The sequence below is a fragment of the Hermetia illucens genome, chromosome 3 (assembly GCF_905115235.1).
Source record: "Hermetia illucens chromosome 3, iHerIll2.2.curated.20191125, whole genome shotgun sequence".
NCBI classification, from domain to species: domain Eukaryota; kingdom Metazoa; phylum Arthropoda; class Insecta; order Diptera; family Stratiomyidae; genus Hermetia; species Hermetia illucens.
The window spans coordinates 30,386,681-30,400,912 of NC_051851.1; the positions used below are offsets into that span (position 1 = coordinate 30,386,681).

General features: G+C 42.0%; 1 protein-coding gene and 1 long non-coding RNA gene across 4 annotated transcripts in view; both read right to left on the minus strand.

Moving 5' to 3' along the window:
• Positions 1-14,232, minus strand: part of LOC119652001 (fatty-acid amide hydrolase 2-A) — a 63,495-nt gene that overhangs the window by 44,549 nt on the left and 4,714 nt on the right. Inside the window, exons 1-2 of one of the 3 annotated variants that reach the window (XM_038055929.1) lie at positions 11,847-12,281; positions 11,742-11,762 (exon numbers count right to left, since the gene is read on the minus strand). The exons of 1 other annotated variant lie outside the window; for it this stretch is intronic. In XM_038055929.1, the coding sequence (XP_037911857.1) occupies positions 11,742-11,762; positions 11,847-11,920 (95 nt within the window). In that variant the 5' untranslated portion in view covers positions 11,921-12,281. Of the gene's footprint in view, positions 1-11,741; positions 11,763-11,846; positions 12,282-14,232 lie in introns of those variants that run through there. One more of the 3 variants, XM_038055931.1, reaches the window with a different exon arrangement.
• On the minus strand, positions 2,715-11,734 carry LOC119652002. Its single transcript, XR_005249511.1, has 3 exons — positions 11,481-11,734; positions 2,949-3,044; positions 2,715-2,869 (listed from the first exon to the last, which is right to left on the minus strand). It is a non-coding gene; the product is annotated as an uncharacterized LOC119652002 (long non-coding RNA).

Genomic DNA, 14,232 nt, shown 5'->3' on the forward strand with positions numbered 1-14,232 from the left:
CTGTAGTCTCTTATCTTTATTGTTCTCTTTGAGAGAATTCAATATGCCAACGAAATTGATAAGAGTGACTAAGCTGACCCTGACCAATGTGCGAGGCCAAATAAACCCAAATTACTCCCGAGACCATTCAACATCAACAACGGTCTAAGACAAAGGGATACCCTATCATGTATTCTCTTTAAGCTGGCCCTAGAAAAACTGATCCGCGATTCAGATGTAAATGCAAAAGGCACCATCCTCTTCAAGTGCACCAAACTACTGGCCTACGTTGACGATATTGACATTATGGCAAGAACAACCGGAGATGTACAGTTTGGCTTCATCCAGATCGAGCAGGCGGCGCTGCACATTAATGAAGTCAAGAAGAAGTACATGGTGGCAACGTCAGCCCCAAAAACCAAAGAATCAGCAACAGTGAATCGCACTGGTCAAAAGAGAACATTTTATATTGCTAAATATAAGTTTATTCATGCCTTGCGTTATGGATCTTTGAATTTGTTTTTTGTTGGAGACACTACTGTAAACTTACCCCTTCCATATTAACTGGGGTAACAAACCAGGGACTGGCCGTGGTACAAAAACAGATCCAGAGGAAACTTCAGGAAATTCTGTTTAGAAATTGAACAAACCACAGAAGTATTCAGGCTATATAAGACTATAGTTAAGGATAGAGCAATATTCTCTGCTTGCCTGACAAAGGAAGATGAGATATTCACCGAAAATCAGGACGACAGGATACATCCACTTCTCAAAACTCATTTCCTAGGGTTCTATCCCTGGTGAAGATAAAAACATTCTGCCAGATATCCCAATTACAGATAAAAGGAGGAAGAAGTAATATTGGAAAATAGTAAGCCCAATGATTACCTATGAGGCGGTAGGATAGAATCGAACCCGGGAAAAAACCAGGGAGTTATACAAACTTCAAAAACTGGCTTTTGTGTGCATCACTGTGGTAATGGGGATATGTCCACTGACATGCGTGGAGGTCCTTCTGGAATTGGCTCCTCATCGTCTGAACATACAGGTACATGTAAGGAGGGCAATCTTCAGAATGTATCAGCCAGGAGAGCTGCAGGAGTCAGAGGAAGGTAGACATTCTTTGTAGGCGGTATCCCGAGTCACTTATACTTGGGTATAGCAAGATAATAAAGTTTCATTTCAAAAAGAAATTTGAAACACAGGACAAAGGGGAACACACAACCATATTTCAGGCGAAAATAAACGCGATATATAGGTGTATATACTTTAACCTTTCTATTTTGACTTCAGGCGGCTATTAAGGCACTTAGGTCCATTCAGGTGAACTCTAAACTGGTATGGAAATGCTTTAATAAATTGAACACGCTTGACTTGATAAACAAATTCTGAATACTCAGGGTCCCAGTTCATATTGGGTTGGGACGTAAGAGCGAGAACGAGAACCATTTTGTGGAATCGAGAAGGGGTTCATGGCCCTGAGGCTAAAGAATGGAAAAGTAAGGCTAAGGATTGAACAAGAGGGAACTATACTGGGTGAACTTAACAAGAAAGAACGGTCTAGGGTCAGCTTGGGTGGATACGAATCCAAGACTTTGCATGATAGTTTAAACCTCACCAAGAGGAACCTTAAGTTCATAGTGGGAACGCTCACTGGTCATAGCAGGCTACATTACCACCCCGGGGAGCTAGGGATACCGGCTGACACTGTCAGCAAATTCTGAATCAAAATTTTAACTACCAAGTACGTAGACGCCATGTCCTAAGTGAAGCATAGGGAAAAAAACATAAGGACAATTCAATTTTTTTTCTGCTAAACCATTTATGAAAGAGCGAGTTATACTTTGTTATCATAGATGTATCTTTCAGGTTAACTGATCTAAATAATTTTCAACATATCCAAAGAAATTTATATCCCAACACTTCATGACGGCGGTGTAACTTCAGATGAAAATGTTATTTCATAGTACGTACTTTATTGTTGTTGATGCTCTCGTCTGATTTGATGGAGCCAAAAAAACTTTCCTATGGATTTTAATCATGACCCTAGGATTCACTGGATTTTACAGGGAATACTAAGCAGGAGCTTCGCTACCCGGCGGAAATATGTAAATTCGCACACACAATATGTCACATCTATGATTTGCATACTAATTAATAAATGAGATCAGCCATATCACAAAGCAGACCTCGGGAATTCTCATCTTCTATTATTTTGCATTAGAGCGAAATTATTAAACGCCATGAGGCTCAAGAGCAACAGCTCAGCGTCCATCAATTAGTTGTCCAACGTAAAAATTATAATTGAAATGAATGTGTTTATTAGCAATACACACTATATATCGACATAGTAGTGGCTGCAATAGCATTTTCTTGAAAAAAGTCAAGAAGAACGTATTGATGTCGACTAATTGGGAATTATTGTACATCATGCGATGGTTCGAAAAATTCATTACTTGAATTTTATCGCCCATAAATACATACATCACTTATATTACTTTGGAAAAGTGGCGTTTGAATAGTCTTACTATAAATAACTTGGTAAATGTTTAGCATATAATATTGTTTGTTAAATAAACTAAACAAAAAAAAACCTTAATGAAAATTTATAAAGTAATTCAGGTGAAATTTTATAAAAAAAGAACGAATTTATTGGGGGTTTGGATCTCCATTCGTGTTTTGTGTAAATTCTAGAAAATTGCATAAAAACCACCAATTATACTTCTGTTTTTATATTTACATTTCCAAAACAAAGTTTTTCCGTAGTTCATTAACTTTTGGAACAACAATTTAATGGATCCTTGAATTTCAGATTTTTCTGGATCATTTTTGATTATTATCCAACTAATTGCTATATTTTGAAATATTTTTGTTCAAATTGTAATTGCCCCTGAAATAAAAGATACTGCTTTTAAGAGATATTATTGAAGAATAAATGTTTTGTATTTTGCCGGCTTTTCAAGACATACTTTCCTTTATCTTGATGTTTCTGGCGTGTGTTCACACGAATTTCGATTTGAGTGTTTAGTTTATTTTGTACAGTTGAAAAGGCTGCATGTTTTCGCCTGTTCGGTAGATCAAAAAATTTGAATTCAATTTCTTTACGAAAAATGATACGCAGAACTTCATTTGAACGTTCTAGATATCACTTCTAAAATCTAGTAAAGGTTGAATTTTCAACCCAATCCCCCTGAGAAATGGGAAGTTTATAGATGAAAGGTTGTGGCGGTAACCCCCCCCCCCATCTATTAAAAATTTATAGCCCCCGAAAGCGATTTTTTTTTATATAAAAATGGTAAAGTTTGAATTTTTAACTTTACTCTGTTAAGGAAGGCGGAAGGGGGGGGGGGGGTTATGGCAAAAGAAAGGGAAGGCCCACAGGCTCCAACCCCGTTCAAAAAATTATGATCACGCGAAAAGGGGCTATTTCCACGATCTGGAGGAGGCAGCCCTTTCTGCAGACTCCTTTGTATTATACATCGCGACGATGATTGCCTTTTGGCGGTGCAATTACTTTTAGGGGGTAGTATAGGTCCCAGGGCGAAACGTGGATTGGTACCCACGATGGAGCACTAAACCTGAGAAACGTCTGCTGAACCAACAGCAACAGCTGTACTATTAAAACATATCTCCACCTTCACGTGGTGATCGCTGGGAGTTCTTTCTTAATGAAAAACGGCGGACGGAAAAATGGGACAAATTATACCAACTGGTCCTCCAGGTTGGGTAGGGCTGACAACTGGACTTACAGGCTGACAGGATGGACTTTAAAGCGACGAACCCGGCAACGATAACGGAATAACAATCTGCGCATTTTTTCATAGAACGTGCACTTCCTGTAAAGAGAAACAGCTGCCAAGCAGTTAGCCGATACCCTGTCCCAATATAGGGCTGATGTTGCAAGAGATGCGTTGGATAGGGACCGGCTTCCTGGAGAAGAGCCACTACACCATATATTATAGTGACCATCCAGTAAACCACGTACTCGGAGTAGGTTTCTTAGTCAGCCAAAAAATGAAACCTGCGCTTATCGGCTCTGGAAATATAAACGAACGACTATGCACTCGGCATCTACCAGGAAATTTATAAATATAGCTCCCATAAACGTTCACGCCCCTACAGAGGAGACTGCAGATTCATTCAAGTCCACCCAACTACTGGCCTATGCTGACGATATCGACATCATGGGAAAGAACCACCCGAGACGTACAAACTGCCTTCATCCAGATCGAGCAGGCGGCGCGAGATCTTGGGCTGCACATCAATGAAGGCAAGACAAAATATATGGTGGCAACGTCCGCATCGAAGACGAATCAACCAACAACATCAAACCGCACTGGTCAAACACAAACACGAAGAAGAATAAGGATAGGAGAATACAACTTTGAGACCGTTGACAATTTCTCCTATCTAGGGTCGAAAATCACAACCGATAACAACTACGACGATGAAATCCGCGCACGGTTGTTGTCAGCCAACAGAGCCTATTTCAGCTTACAAAGACTGTTCCGCTCGAAACGTCTCACCATAGGGTCAGTCCTCATGTATTCCTCGGAAACTTGGGTTCTTAACAAGAAAAATTTCGAACTCTTGGCCGCGTTCGAGAGAAGAATCCTCCGAAGAATTTTTGGCCCCCTACATGAGGATGGACGATTCCGTAGCCTACACAATAACGAAATCTATGAGCGATACCATGACCGTCCGGTTGTGGATAAAATCCGGCTCAATAGGTTACGGTGGGCGGGTCACTTAATCCATATGGATAAGGATGATCCCACCCGGAAAGTCTATAAGGGCAATATCTATGGTAGAAAAAGAAGACGAGGCAGACCCTGCCTAAGATGGAGCGATGGCGTGGGTCAGGACGCCAGACAGCTTTTAGGGATATCGAATTGGTGGACCTCGGCGCAAAACCGGGATGTCTGGAGTTCCTTATTAAGGCAGGCCTAGACCGGATACCGGTTGTTGCGCCGTTGATGATGATGATACGTTCTACGAGGCAGTTGAGCGGACCCTCGAAGCCTGTCCGAAGTATAATATCAAAATCATACTTAGATATTTCAACAGTTAAGTAGGGAAGGAGTCCGTATTCAGGCGATAAGTCGGCTCCCACATCTTACGTAGGGATACCAATGATAACGCACTGCGAATTATTCAGTAAGCAGTATCGCACGAAATGATTGTTGGAAGTACCTGGTTAGCGTGGAAAGCGGTCCACAAACATACATGTGCCTTTTCATACGGGACCAATTTCAATCAAATTGATCATGTGCTGATTGAATGCCGTCATATCTCGGCCTTGATGAATGTCAGAACATATATGGTGTTTCGGGCTCGTACTACATACAACACAACCTACAATCCCCTCTGACAATCAGGTAAGAGTGAATACTGAAGCCATTCACAATACAGCCCTTCGTTGCACCTATAAGGGGGAAATGGATACCGTAACAACCGCAGCTAACAGATGTCCTGGAGATGAAGTATCATCGTTATCATTGATACGACCACAAACATATATGACCCCAGTCGCAAAAAAAGACGAAATCGCTCAAGGCTCATCTAACCGATAAAAAGAGAGAAATCTGGTTTCCGATAGAATGGGCATATTGGAACGATGGGTTGATTATTTTGATGAACTGCTCAACAACCAAAATATCGGCGAGTTGGAGGTCCCACCAACTGAAGACGACGGACAAATACTCCCACCACCAAGCATAGAAGAAACAGCCCATGCAATCCACCGATTTGAAAACCATAAGTCGCCAGGAGCCGATGGAATTACAGCTGAATATAGAGACGAACAATTACACCAAGCGGTTTATCAACTGATGCTTAAGGCGTGGGACAGCGAATCAAAGCCTGACGATTGGCAACGAGGCATTATCTGTCCCATACATAAAAAGGGGGATATCACACAGTGCAGTAATCATAGAGGTATCACGTTGCTCAGTACCATCTATAAAATATTCTCCGCTATCTTGCTAGGTCGGATAGTCCCATGCGCTCAAAACATCATTGCCTTATACCAAAGATGCTTCACTCCAGACAAATCAGCAACAGATCAGATTTTCTCTGTGCGGCAAGCGATGGAAAAACTGTTGAAATATGCACATCAGTTGTACCATCTTTTCATCGAATTTAAACCGGCCTATGATAGCAGAGCCAGGGTAAAACTTTACACGGCCATGAGAGAATTCGGTATCCCGACGAAATTGATAAGACTGACTAGGCTGACCCTGACCAATGTTCGAGGCCAGATAAAAGCAGCAGGATCACTCTCAAGACCATTCGACATCAACGACGGTCTAAGACAAGGGGATGCATCTTCTTTAATTTGGCCCTCGAAAAAGTGATGCGTGATGCTGAGGTAAATGCCAGGGGCACGTTTCTCTTTAAGTCGACACAACTACTGGGCTACGCTGACGATATTGACATCATGCGAAAATCGACCCGGGGCGTTCAAACTACCTTCATCCAGATCGAGGAGGGCGCCGCGAGACCCTCCGCAGAATTTTTGGTCCCCTACATGAAAATGGACGATGCCGTAGCGTACATAAGGACGAAATTTAAAAGCGATTCCATGACCGTCAGGTTGTGGATAAAATGCGGCTCAAAAGGTTACGGTGGGCGGGTCACTTAATCCGTATGGATGAGAATGATTCAGTCCGAAAAGTCTCTAAAGGCAATATCTATGTTAGAAAAAGAAGACGAGGCAGACGCTTCCTGGGATGGAACGATGGCGTATGTGAGGACGTTAGATAGCTTTTAGGGATATCGAATTGGTGGACTTCGGCGCAAAACCGGGATGCCTTCAGTTTCTTACTAGAGCTAGACCAGTTGTTGCGCCATTGATGATGATGATTTCTATGGGTTTTGCAGGGGGGAGTGGTTGAAAGGTGGGGCCTTTTTCTTCCTTTTACATGCCTTGTTTACCCATCATCTTTCGGAGGTGGGGCTGACAAATCCAACTTTACCAAGGTAATATTAAAATACTCCATTTCTGTAGCGGGGTATTTTACCACTGCATGGAAATCCTACCGTTTTTCGGCTCTATATGCCGTTTCTAGGAGAGTCTTCTGTAGAGGTGAATACATAGGCATTTATCGTCATCTGATTGGGGTGCAGCGGTGTTACTGATTTCGAGTTGAAACAATTTTCCTTTCAAGTGAAAGTTATTTGTACATATTACGACTCGAGTGGACATTGCAACCATCCAACATGCAATCCTTCATAGCATCTATAAGGGGGAAGTGGATGCGGCAAAAACCATAGCTAATAGAGATTCTGGAGGTGAAGCATTGACAAAAGATCTCCACAACCACCTGAAGAGCGTTATCATTGATACGGCCACAAAGATACTTGACCTCAGTCGCAGAAAAGGTCGGAACGCCTGGCTCGATGATGAATTTAAGCTAGCAACGGAACGGAAGGCTGCATACTGAGTAATGTTACATTCTCAAAGCACTTCGTCGAGCAGAGAAGTGATTCACAGACGAAAAAGGAAGCCTGGGAGAACCAAGAGGTCTATGAATTCAAAAAGTACAGGGAGTAACCACACGGAACTTTACCAGCATGTCAGCAGGATCAAGCCTTATATAACCCAATTCTCATCCTGCCGAGACAAAGAGGGAAATTTGATTTCCGATAGAATGGGCGTATTGGAGTGATGTGTTTTGATGAATTCCTCAAGAATGAGAATAGCGGCGAGTTGGGGGGTCCCTTCAACTGAAGACGACGGACAAATACTGCTACCGCCAAGCATAGAAGAAACAATTCGTGTAATTCATGGGTTCAAAAATCATAAGTCCGATGGAATTACAGCCGAATTGGTCAAATAAGGAGGCGACCAACTACACCTAGCGGTTCAACAACTTATGCTCAAGGTGGGGGCCAGCAAATCAATATCTGATGACTGGCAACGAGGCATTATCTGTCCCATACATAAAAAGGGGGAATATTACGCAGTGCAGCAATTATAGAGGTATCATGCTACTAATTACCATCTATAAGATATTCTACCTTATTAGGTTTGATAGCCCATATATATGGTTGCCATTCACCCCTTGGTGGGGTATAACGCGTCAACCACATCTGTGCGTTGAAATGCCCTTTAGCGTCCCCTACAACTTCCCGAGACGCCCTTACTCCTCTTCTACTGTTTTGCGCCAGGTGCTTTTGGGCGACCCACTCGTCGGTTATCTTTGGAAAGTGACTTCCATTGCATGGCGTAGACCGCAATGCAATTCTCGTCCTCCTTTAATGTGTGACTTATCGACTGCCATTTCCGACTTCCGATCGCAGTGCGTAGTGCACGCCGACCAAGTTCTTCGTTTGAGATAGTGTCAGATTAGCGTACTCCTACTGATACGACGCAGACAGGTATTAACGAAAGCTTGGAGCTTTCGGGTAACAGTGGAGTTCACTTTCCATGTGCTACTCCCATACAGCAATACAAAAAAAACGCCAGCAAAGAACAGTGTTAACTTGATCTTGTTAAGATAACTGAATTTCCAGATTTTAGATAGAGCGGCGAAAGCGGATATAGCGGGGAGGTTTTGTCAAAAGACAAGAGGGAAGCCAGAATACTTGGAGCTTCAGAAAGAATACCAGTAGCCTTAAGAAAGCCATAGGAAAAGTGGAATTGATATCATAGAGGCAGTTGTGCTTTGAGAAGTCATAGGGCGCTGCCTACAAGGTTGTAATGAAGAAAGTTCGTGGGCAAACTTCATCATCAAATAAAGTGTCCCCGACTATTTTTACAATACACGAAGGAAATGGACCTCAGCCAATAGTTTGACAGGATTTCTTCACGATCCTTCGGGGTGACCGAGGGTGAATTGCAAAAGATCGGTAGATGAATTGGGGGTAATAAGGCTGCGGAACTGGATGAGATTCTGAACAACGCGCTGAAGTTGGCTGTTAAAGTCAGGCTCACATTTAAATCGTGGATGGCGGAAGGAGTGTTTTCCACTCATTGTAAGAGGCAGATATTGCTTCTGCGACCGAAGCTTTAAAAATCACCTGGCGCACCCTCTTGATGTTAACCTATCTGTCTTTTACACACTATGGGGAATAGTTGGAAAAGGTGATATAAAACAGGCTACTTCTGTTTGCTTAGCTATCGGGTGATTTATCGGAGTGGCAATATGGGTTTCAGTGAGCCCGTTTTTCGTTCTATTTATTGGAGACATTTTTTTGGTACGAGATGAATGATGATCTGAAAGAATGTGTTGTAGCAGTAGGTGCTCTCTAGCTTTTGCAGACGATGCGGCGGTGGTGGTAGTTGCGAAGCACCCCGAGGACATGGAACTTTATGGAAGTGATCCCATCCATGTCATCCAACCATGATTACAATTGGGTAAACTGAATCTTAGGCCCTGATTATTAAGAAAAGAAAAATGACACTGTTAAAACTCGGTTTGGTAATCACGAGGTCACTTCAAAATCGATTATTAGATATCTGGGAATAGTGACCTATGCCAAGTCAAGTTTCAAGGGGCGTTTGCACGAAAAAGAGCAGGAAAGGCTAATTCATTTCTAGCAAGGATAAGGCTTAACGTTGGAGCTGGTAAAATCCTGGAGCACAGGACAATGTGCTGAATCAGAAAAGAGTGAGTTAGGACAGTATCGGGTGAGGCAGTGTGTGTCAACGCGGGACTGATTCTCTTGGATCTGCTAACGAATGAAGTGCATTACCTCTATCAGAGAAGGATAGCAAATCTGCCCGGTGTGACGAAGAGCCATTTATTAAGGTAGCTGGAGGCATACACTGGTCCCGTGTATTAAAAGATGCGTTATACGAAAACACGGAAAATTGAATTACCACCTAACTCAGTTCCTTATCGGACACTTAGTTACAGGAAGTGTTTGCATCGCTTCGGATTGGACGAGTCTCCCACCTGTCCCAAAGCATGTTATGTTCCAATGTTCCAGATATGCGGATGAAATGGGGAGAACCATGTCTTCAACGTAATTATCGAAGTTGAGGTCGGATGGAAATCAGAGCGAAGCAAAAGCAACAATAACACGAAAAGGGAAGAAGTGAAGATGACTTTTGTGAATGAGAATTATACACACTGCTGTAAGTAGGCGGTGGAATTGCTCCAAATGTTGGCAATCTCTGATTTAGTGATGGATAAGTGCATTCTTCCGTTAAAATATGCTCGGAGATAACTTTAAATTAGTGTGGGAATGCCATGAGAGACTGAATACGCACAAAGGACTCTTTAAACCTAACCAGCAAGAACTTCCGGATTATAGTGGGAATACTCACTGGTCACTGACGACTAAACTTTCACCTGGGGAAACTGGAGGTATCTACGGGCACTGCCTGCAGGTTCTGTGCAGAGTGTGTCGAAACCTTCACACATGTTCTGGAATAGTGTCCGACACTTGTGCAAAGTAGGTTGAGGCTCCTAGTAGAATACTTAATACCAGATATCCAATTGAAATACTTGAAAGTTGGGAATATATTAAAATTTTTGACGGTTATATGCTTACTTGACAGTAGTTAATAGATACACTATGACCAGTAAAAGGGGCATACTGTCCTATTATAGGAGAGGGCAACCATAATAGGACAGGGCAACTTCCCTTAATAGAATAATAATAATTGATGACACCAAAGGTACTTTCAAGCTTAGATATCATTTAGGGGCACTATCATGTTTTTTCGCATAGCGAATTTTGAAAATCGGACCTTACTTGAAATGTAAGATGCGGACGTCAAACTGGTTTTATTGAGGTTTTGTTTCGCACATACACATGTAATGGTAAAAGTGTTGTATGCACCTCTTTCGATTTTTATGAGTTCCTTGGGAAGGTTGGTTAACACGTTCCAACCTTTCCAAGGAAGAATAGCAACGTTAGCGGACTGAAGAAAAAATCTAGCCTGCAAAAGGGACATTAAAAAAAAGTAAATTAATGTTTGGTAAGAAAACGAAAAAAACAGATGTTGCAGGGAAGCCTGGAAGCAGTATTATGCAATAAGTCGCGGTGTATTGGATAAAGTATACTCACATATTCCTAGTTGCAACTTCAATTTAGCCACCAAAGTTACAGTGGCAAATCAATTATTCAAGTTTTCACAGTCGGTTTTCCATTTCCTAAATGATGGACATTTATATTGCCAAGAGATTGCCATTCTTTTTAACCATTATTGAACACCAGGAAAATATGTGACTATATTCGTTACTTCTACTGCATCTAAAGTTGCCAAGCAAACGCCAGATAGCGCACCATCAATAATTTCATAGACGGAGAAAAGCTGATTGAAAATGGATAGTGCAGAAGCATTATGAGGCAACAAATCAATGTTTACTTTTAATTTTTAGAAAGTATTTCAGTTACTCATGAGTACGTACATACGAACATATGAATATGTAAATGCTTCGTATGTGGATGCATGCTGGGAGGCGGAAAATGGATTTCGCGGTATAATAGCTATCCGGAGGTACACCAACAATGAAAACGTATTCAACGGAACGAAATAACACTACCTTCAACGCATTGAACTTGACCGGAAAACCTGATGCCGAAAGGTATTGGATTGCCATTGAAGCAACAAAAACCAGAAACGAAGTGTATCTTGCGTCGATTTTAACAAAACACAGTAACAGTACTTGAGTGGACTATCTCGCCTTGACCTTCTGAATAAGATAGTTCAATTTTTAGCTCCGATACTAAATTGTGAAGCGGTTAGTCCGGGTCTTTGAGTGAGTAGATACGTATTTACATCTTCACCCGCAAAAAATACCAACCTTGTTAATATATCTGCAATCCTGGAAAGAAGGGGGTCCTTTTTGAGTACGCTCGAGGGCGGAAACTGAGGAATCTAACTACGAATTTTCAAAAGATGCACTTACGATTGCCAAACTTCGTCAAAACTGTTGAATCTGATGCATCCAAGGGTGTTTTTTACGAGACGGAAAACTGACATTTCAAGGATGGTAAGGAAATGTCACTGAATAAAAAGGAAACTGGACGAAGCTATAGACAGGTCCTTTCGAAAAGTTCACCACGATTCTCACGAAAACTGGTTGTGATATTGGATTTGCCCGTTCACTCCACCAAACACAAAACTTCTGAAGATATTTTTGGGAGAATCAGTTCAACCACCTCATTATCTCCACAATAATGATTTATGTATGTAACTAATTAAACTATACTTTGTGACTGGGACGCGTGCTAGATAATTCAAAAAAAAACTTTCTATGCTTCCAACGAGCGAGTACAATATTAATGATGGAGACGTTGGGCGCTAGTGTCTCGTCTACTACCCGGTCTGAACTTGACTCGGAAATTTTCGAGACGATATGTGTGGAAGCAAAGACACTATTATAAATTAAAATGTTCCGTACGCGCTATCAGACGCGGATTGTATATTCAACAATGCGACCAGTCCAACTGAAGCATTTCACTTGCTGACCTTGAAGACACTATCGCGGTGCTACCTGTAGGAAGAAGATCTACTAAACATACCTGGCCACCGTTGTTTCACGCTAAAAATCTGATGGGCGCAGCAGTAGGTACTCGTGCATATGCAAATTGTAATGGGGCGGATGGCTTTTCTTTGGCTTCTTGCACGACTCCATGGCCCTTAGTATGTATGAATGCTTGTATGAACTTATTTCCATGCTCGCAGATTATGCTAAGTGGAGGCAATACGGCTGATGCTCAGGTAAGACAATGAACTCGTTATTGCAGGTAGTAAAACTTAATTTGGTAGCATTTATTTGCACACGAATAGATACATCTGTACAGGCGAGCGGAACCCATAAAAATGCAACGCGATATAAATGGAAGCTAAGTGCACGAAAGTAATAAATCTTATCAACATTTTTACTGCCTTCAACTATGTTCCGAGTACCTTAAGTTGGTCACACGAAGGATATTTTCAGTTATAAATAATCCACTTTCACCCAGTTTTGACAGAAATGCTCAGATGGCATAATAGTTTGTAAGACTATAAGGTGTTGTGCAAGCCGTGTTGATCGGTCAATGTCATCAGAGAGTACTGTGCGCACTAGGCGCGCCCTCTGAGTAATTTGCCTTGCCTAGTGACGATCGGAACAAAAGACGTCATCGGGGTTAGGGTTCTAAAACATCCTGGCTAGGCGGCGAAAACCTATATGATAGCGCTAACCCCCCTGAAGATGGTGCTAGAAAAGTACCTGAAGAAAAGTTGAGTATGGAACAAAAGAAGGCGGTGAAAATTGTCATTCTGCCTGGGGGTGAAGGCGCGAACCTTACACTGAACCTCAGTTTACGAGTAGCTATCTAGACAAAGGATTTTCGTTTATAACCTGTCCTAATGAGTGGGCTAAAAAGTGGTTACAGGCCGATAACAGCCGGTACCTCGGAGACGGTTTCACTCGGCGGGCTGTTGAGGTCAGGATTGTGAACATCCTTCATGTTGATGGTCTCGATAAAATGCTCCCTAAACTTAAGATTCAGATTATAGATCAAAAGTGAGAAATTTGACGTGATTAGTTTCAAGCGCAATGGGGACTGTTTTCGCGGTGGGAGGGTTATCTATAATGGAAAAGTTACCTTTTCTTGTCTCAGCTAAGATGATCCAGATAAATTGTTCAATATAGTAAAGCTAGAAGGGCGACAAGTAGCCAAATAGTTAATGTTGAGGGTTTAGGATAATACTGATCAGGGAACATGTTCTGGCAGACCTACGGCAGAAGGCATATGCATCTTCCAATTAGGTAAAAGGTACGCAGCGAGACGCGACCTTTCCGGAAAGAATCATCCTCCAAACGACTCTAGATAAAGATCTAGCTAATCACGTTGTGACACTGAAGTTACCGGAACCAGCATATATAACAAAAAACTGGGAAGGAAAGATCCTTCTCCAAACCTATTTTTCAGGTCTTGAAATAAGAATGAGTGGATGAGACTATTCTGAACAATAGGGCAAGTAACTTGAAACTCCGGCATGCTATTCACATAGTATGCTGGTCCCAAGCCCAGGTAAAGGAGGAGGGTTTGAGGCAACGTACTTTGTACTAGCCTTAGTAAAACAAAAATAAAATGCTGAGATCAGGGAAAGAGATAAATAACGTATAGTTGGAGTTATTCCACTATGCTAAATCCTACCTGGTCTCTCTAGGTGACAGGTCCCGCGACAGACCGACCAAGAAAATGTATCCAATGTCGTTAGAAACAACATGATCGGATCGAATAACAAGCTTCGGAAAATGCTAGGGCGTCCACCTCAGTCGACGCGGCAGGATGGTCCCC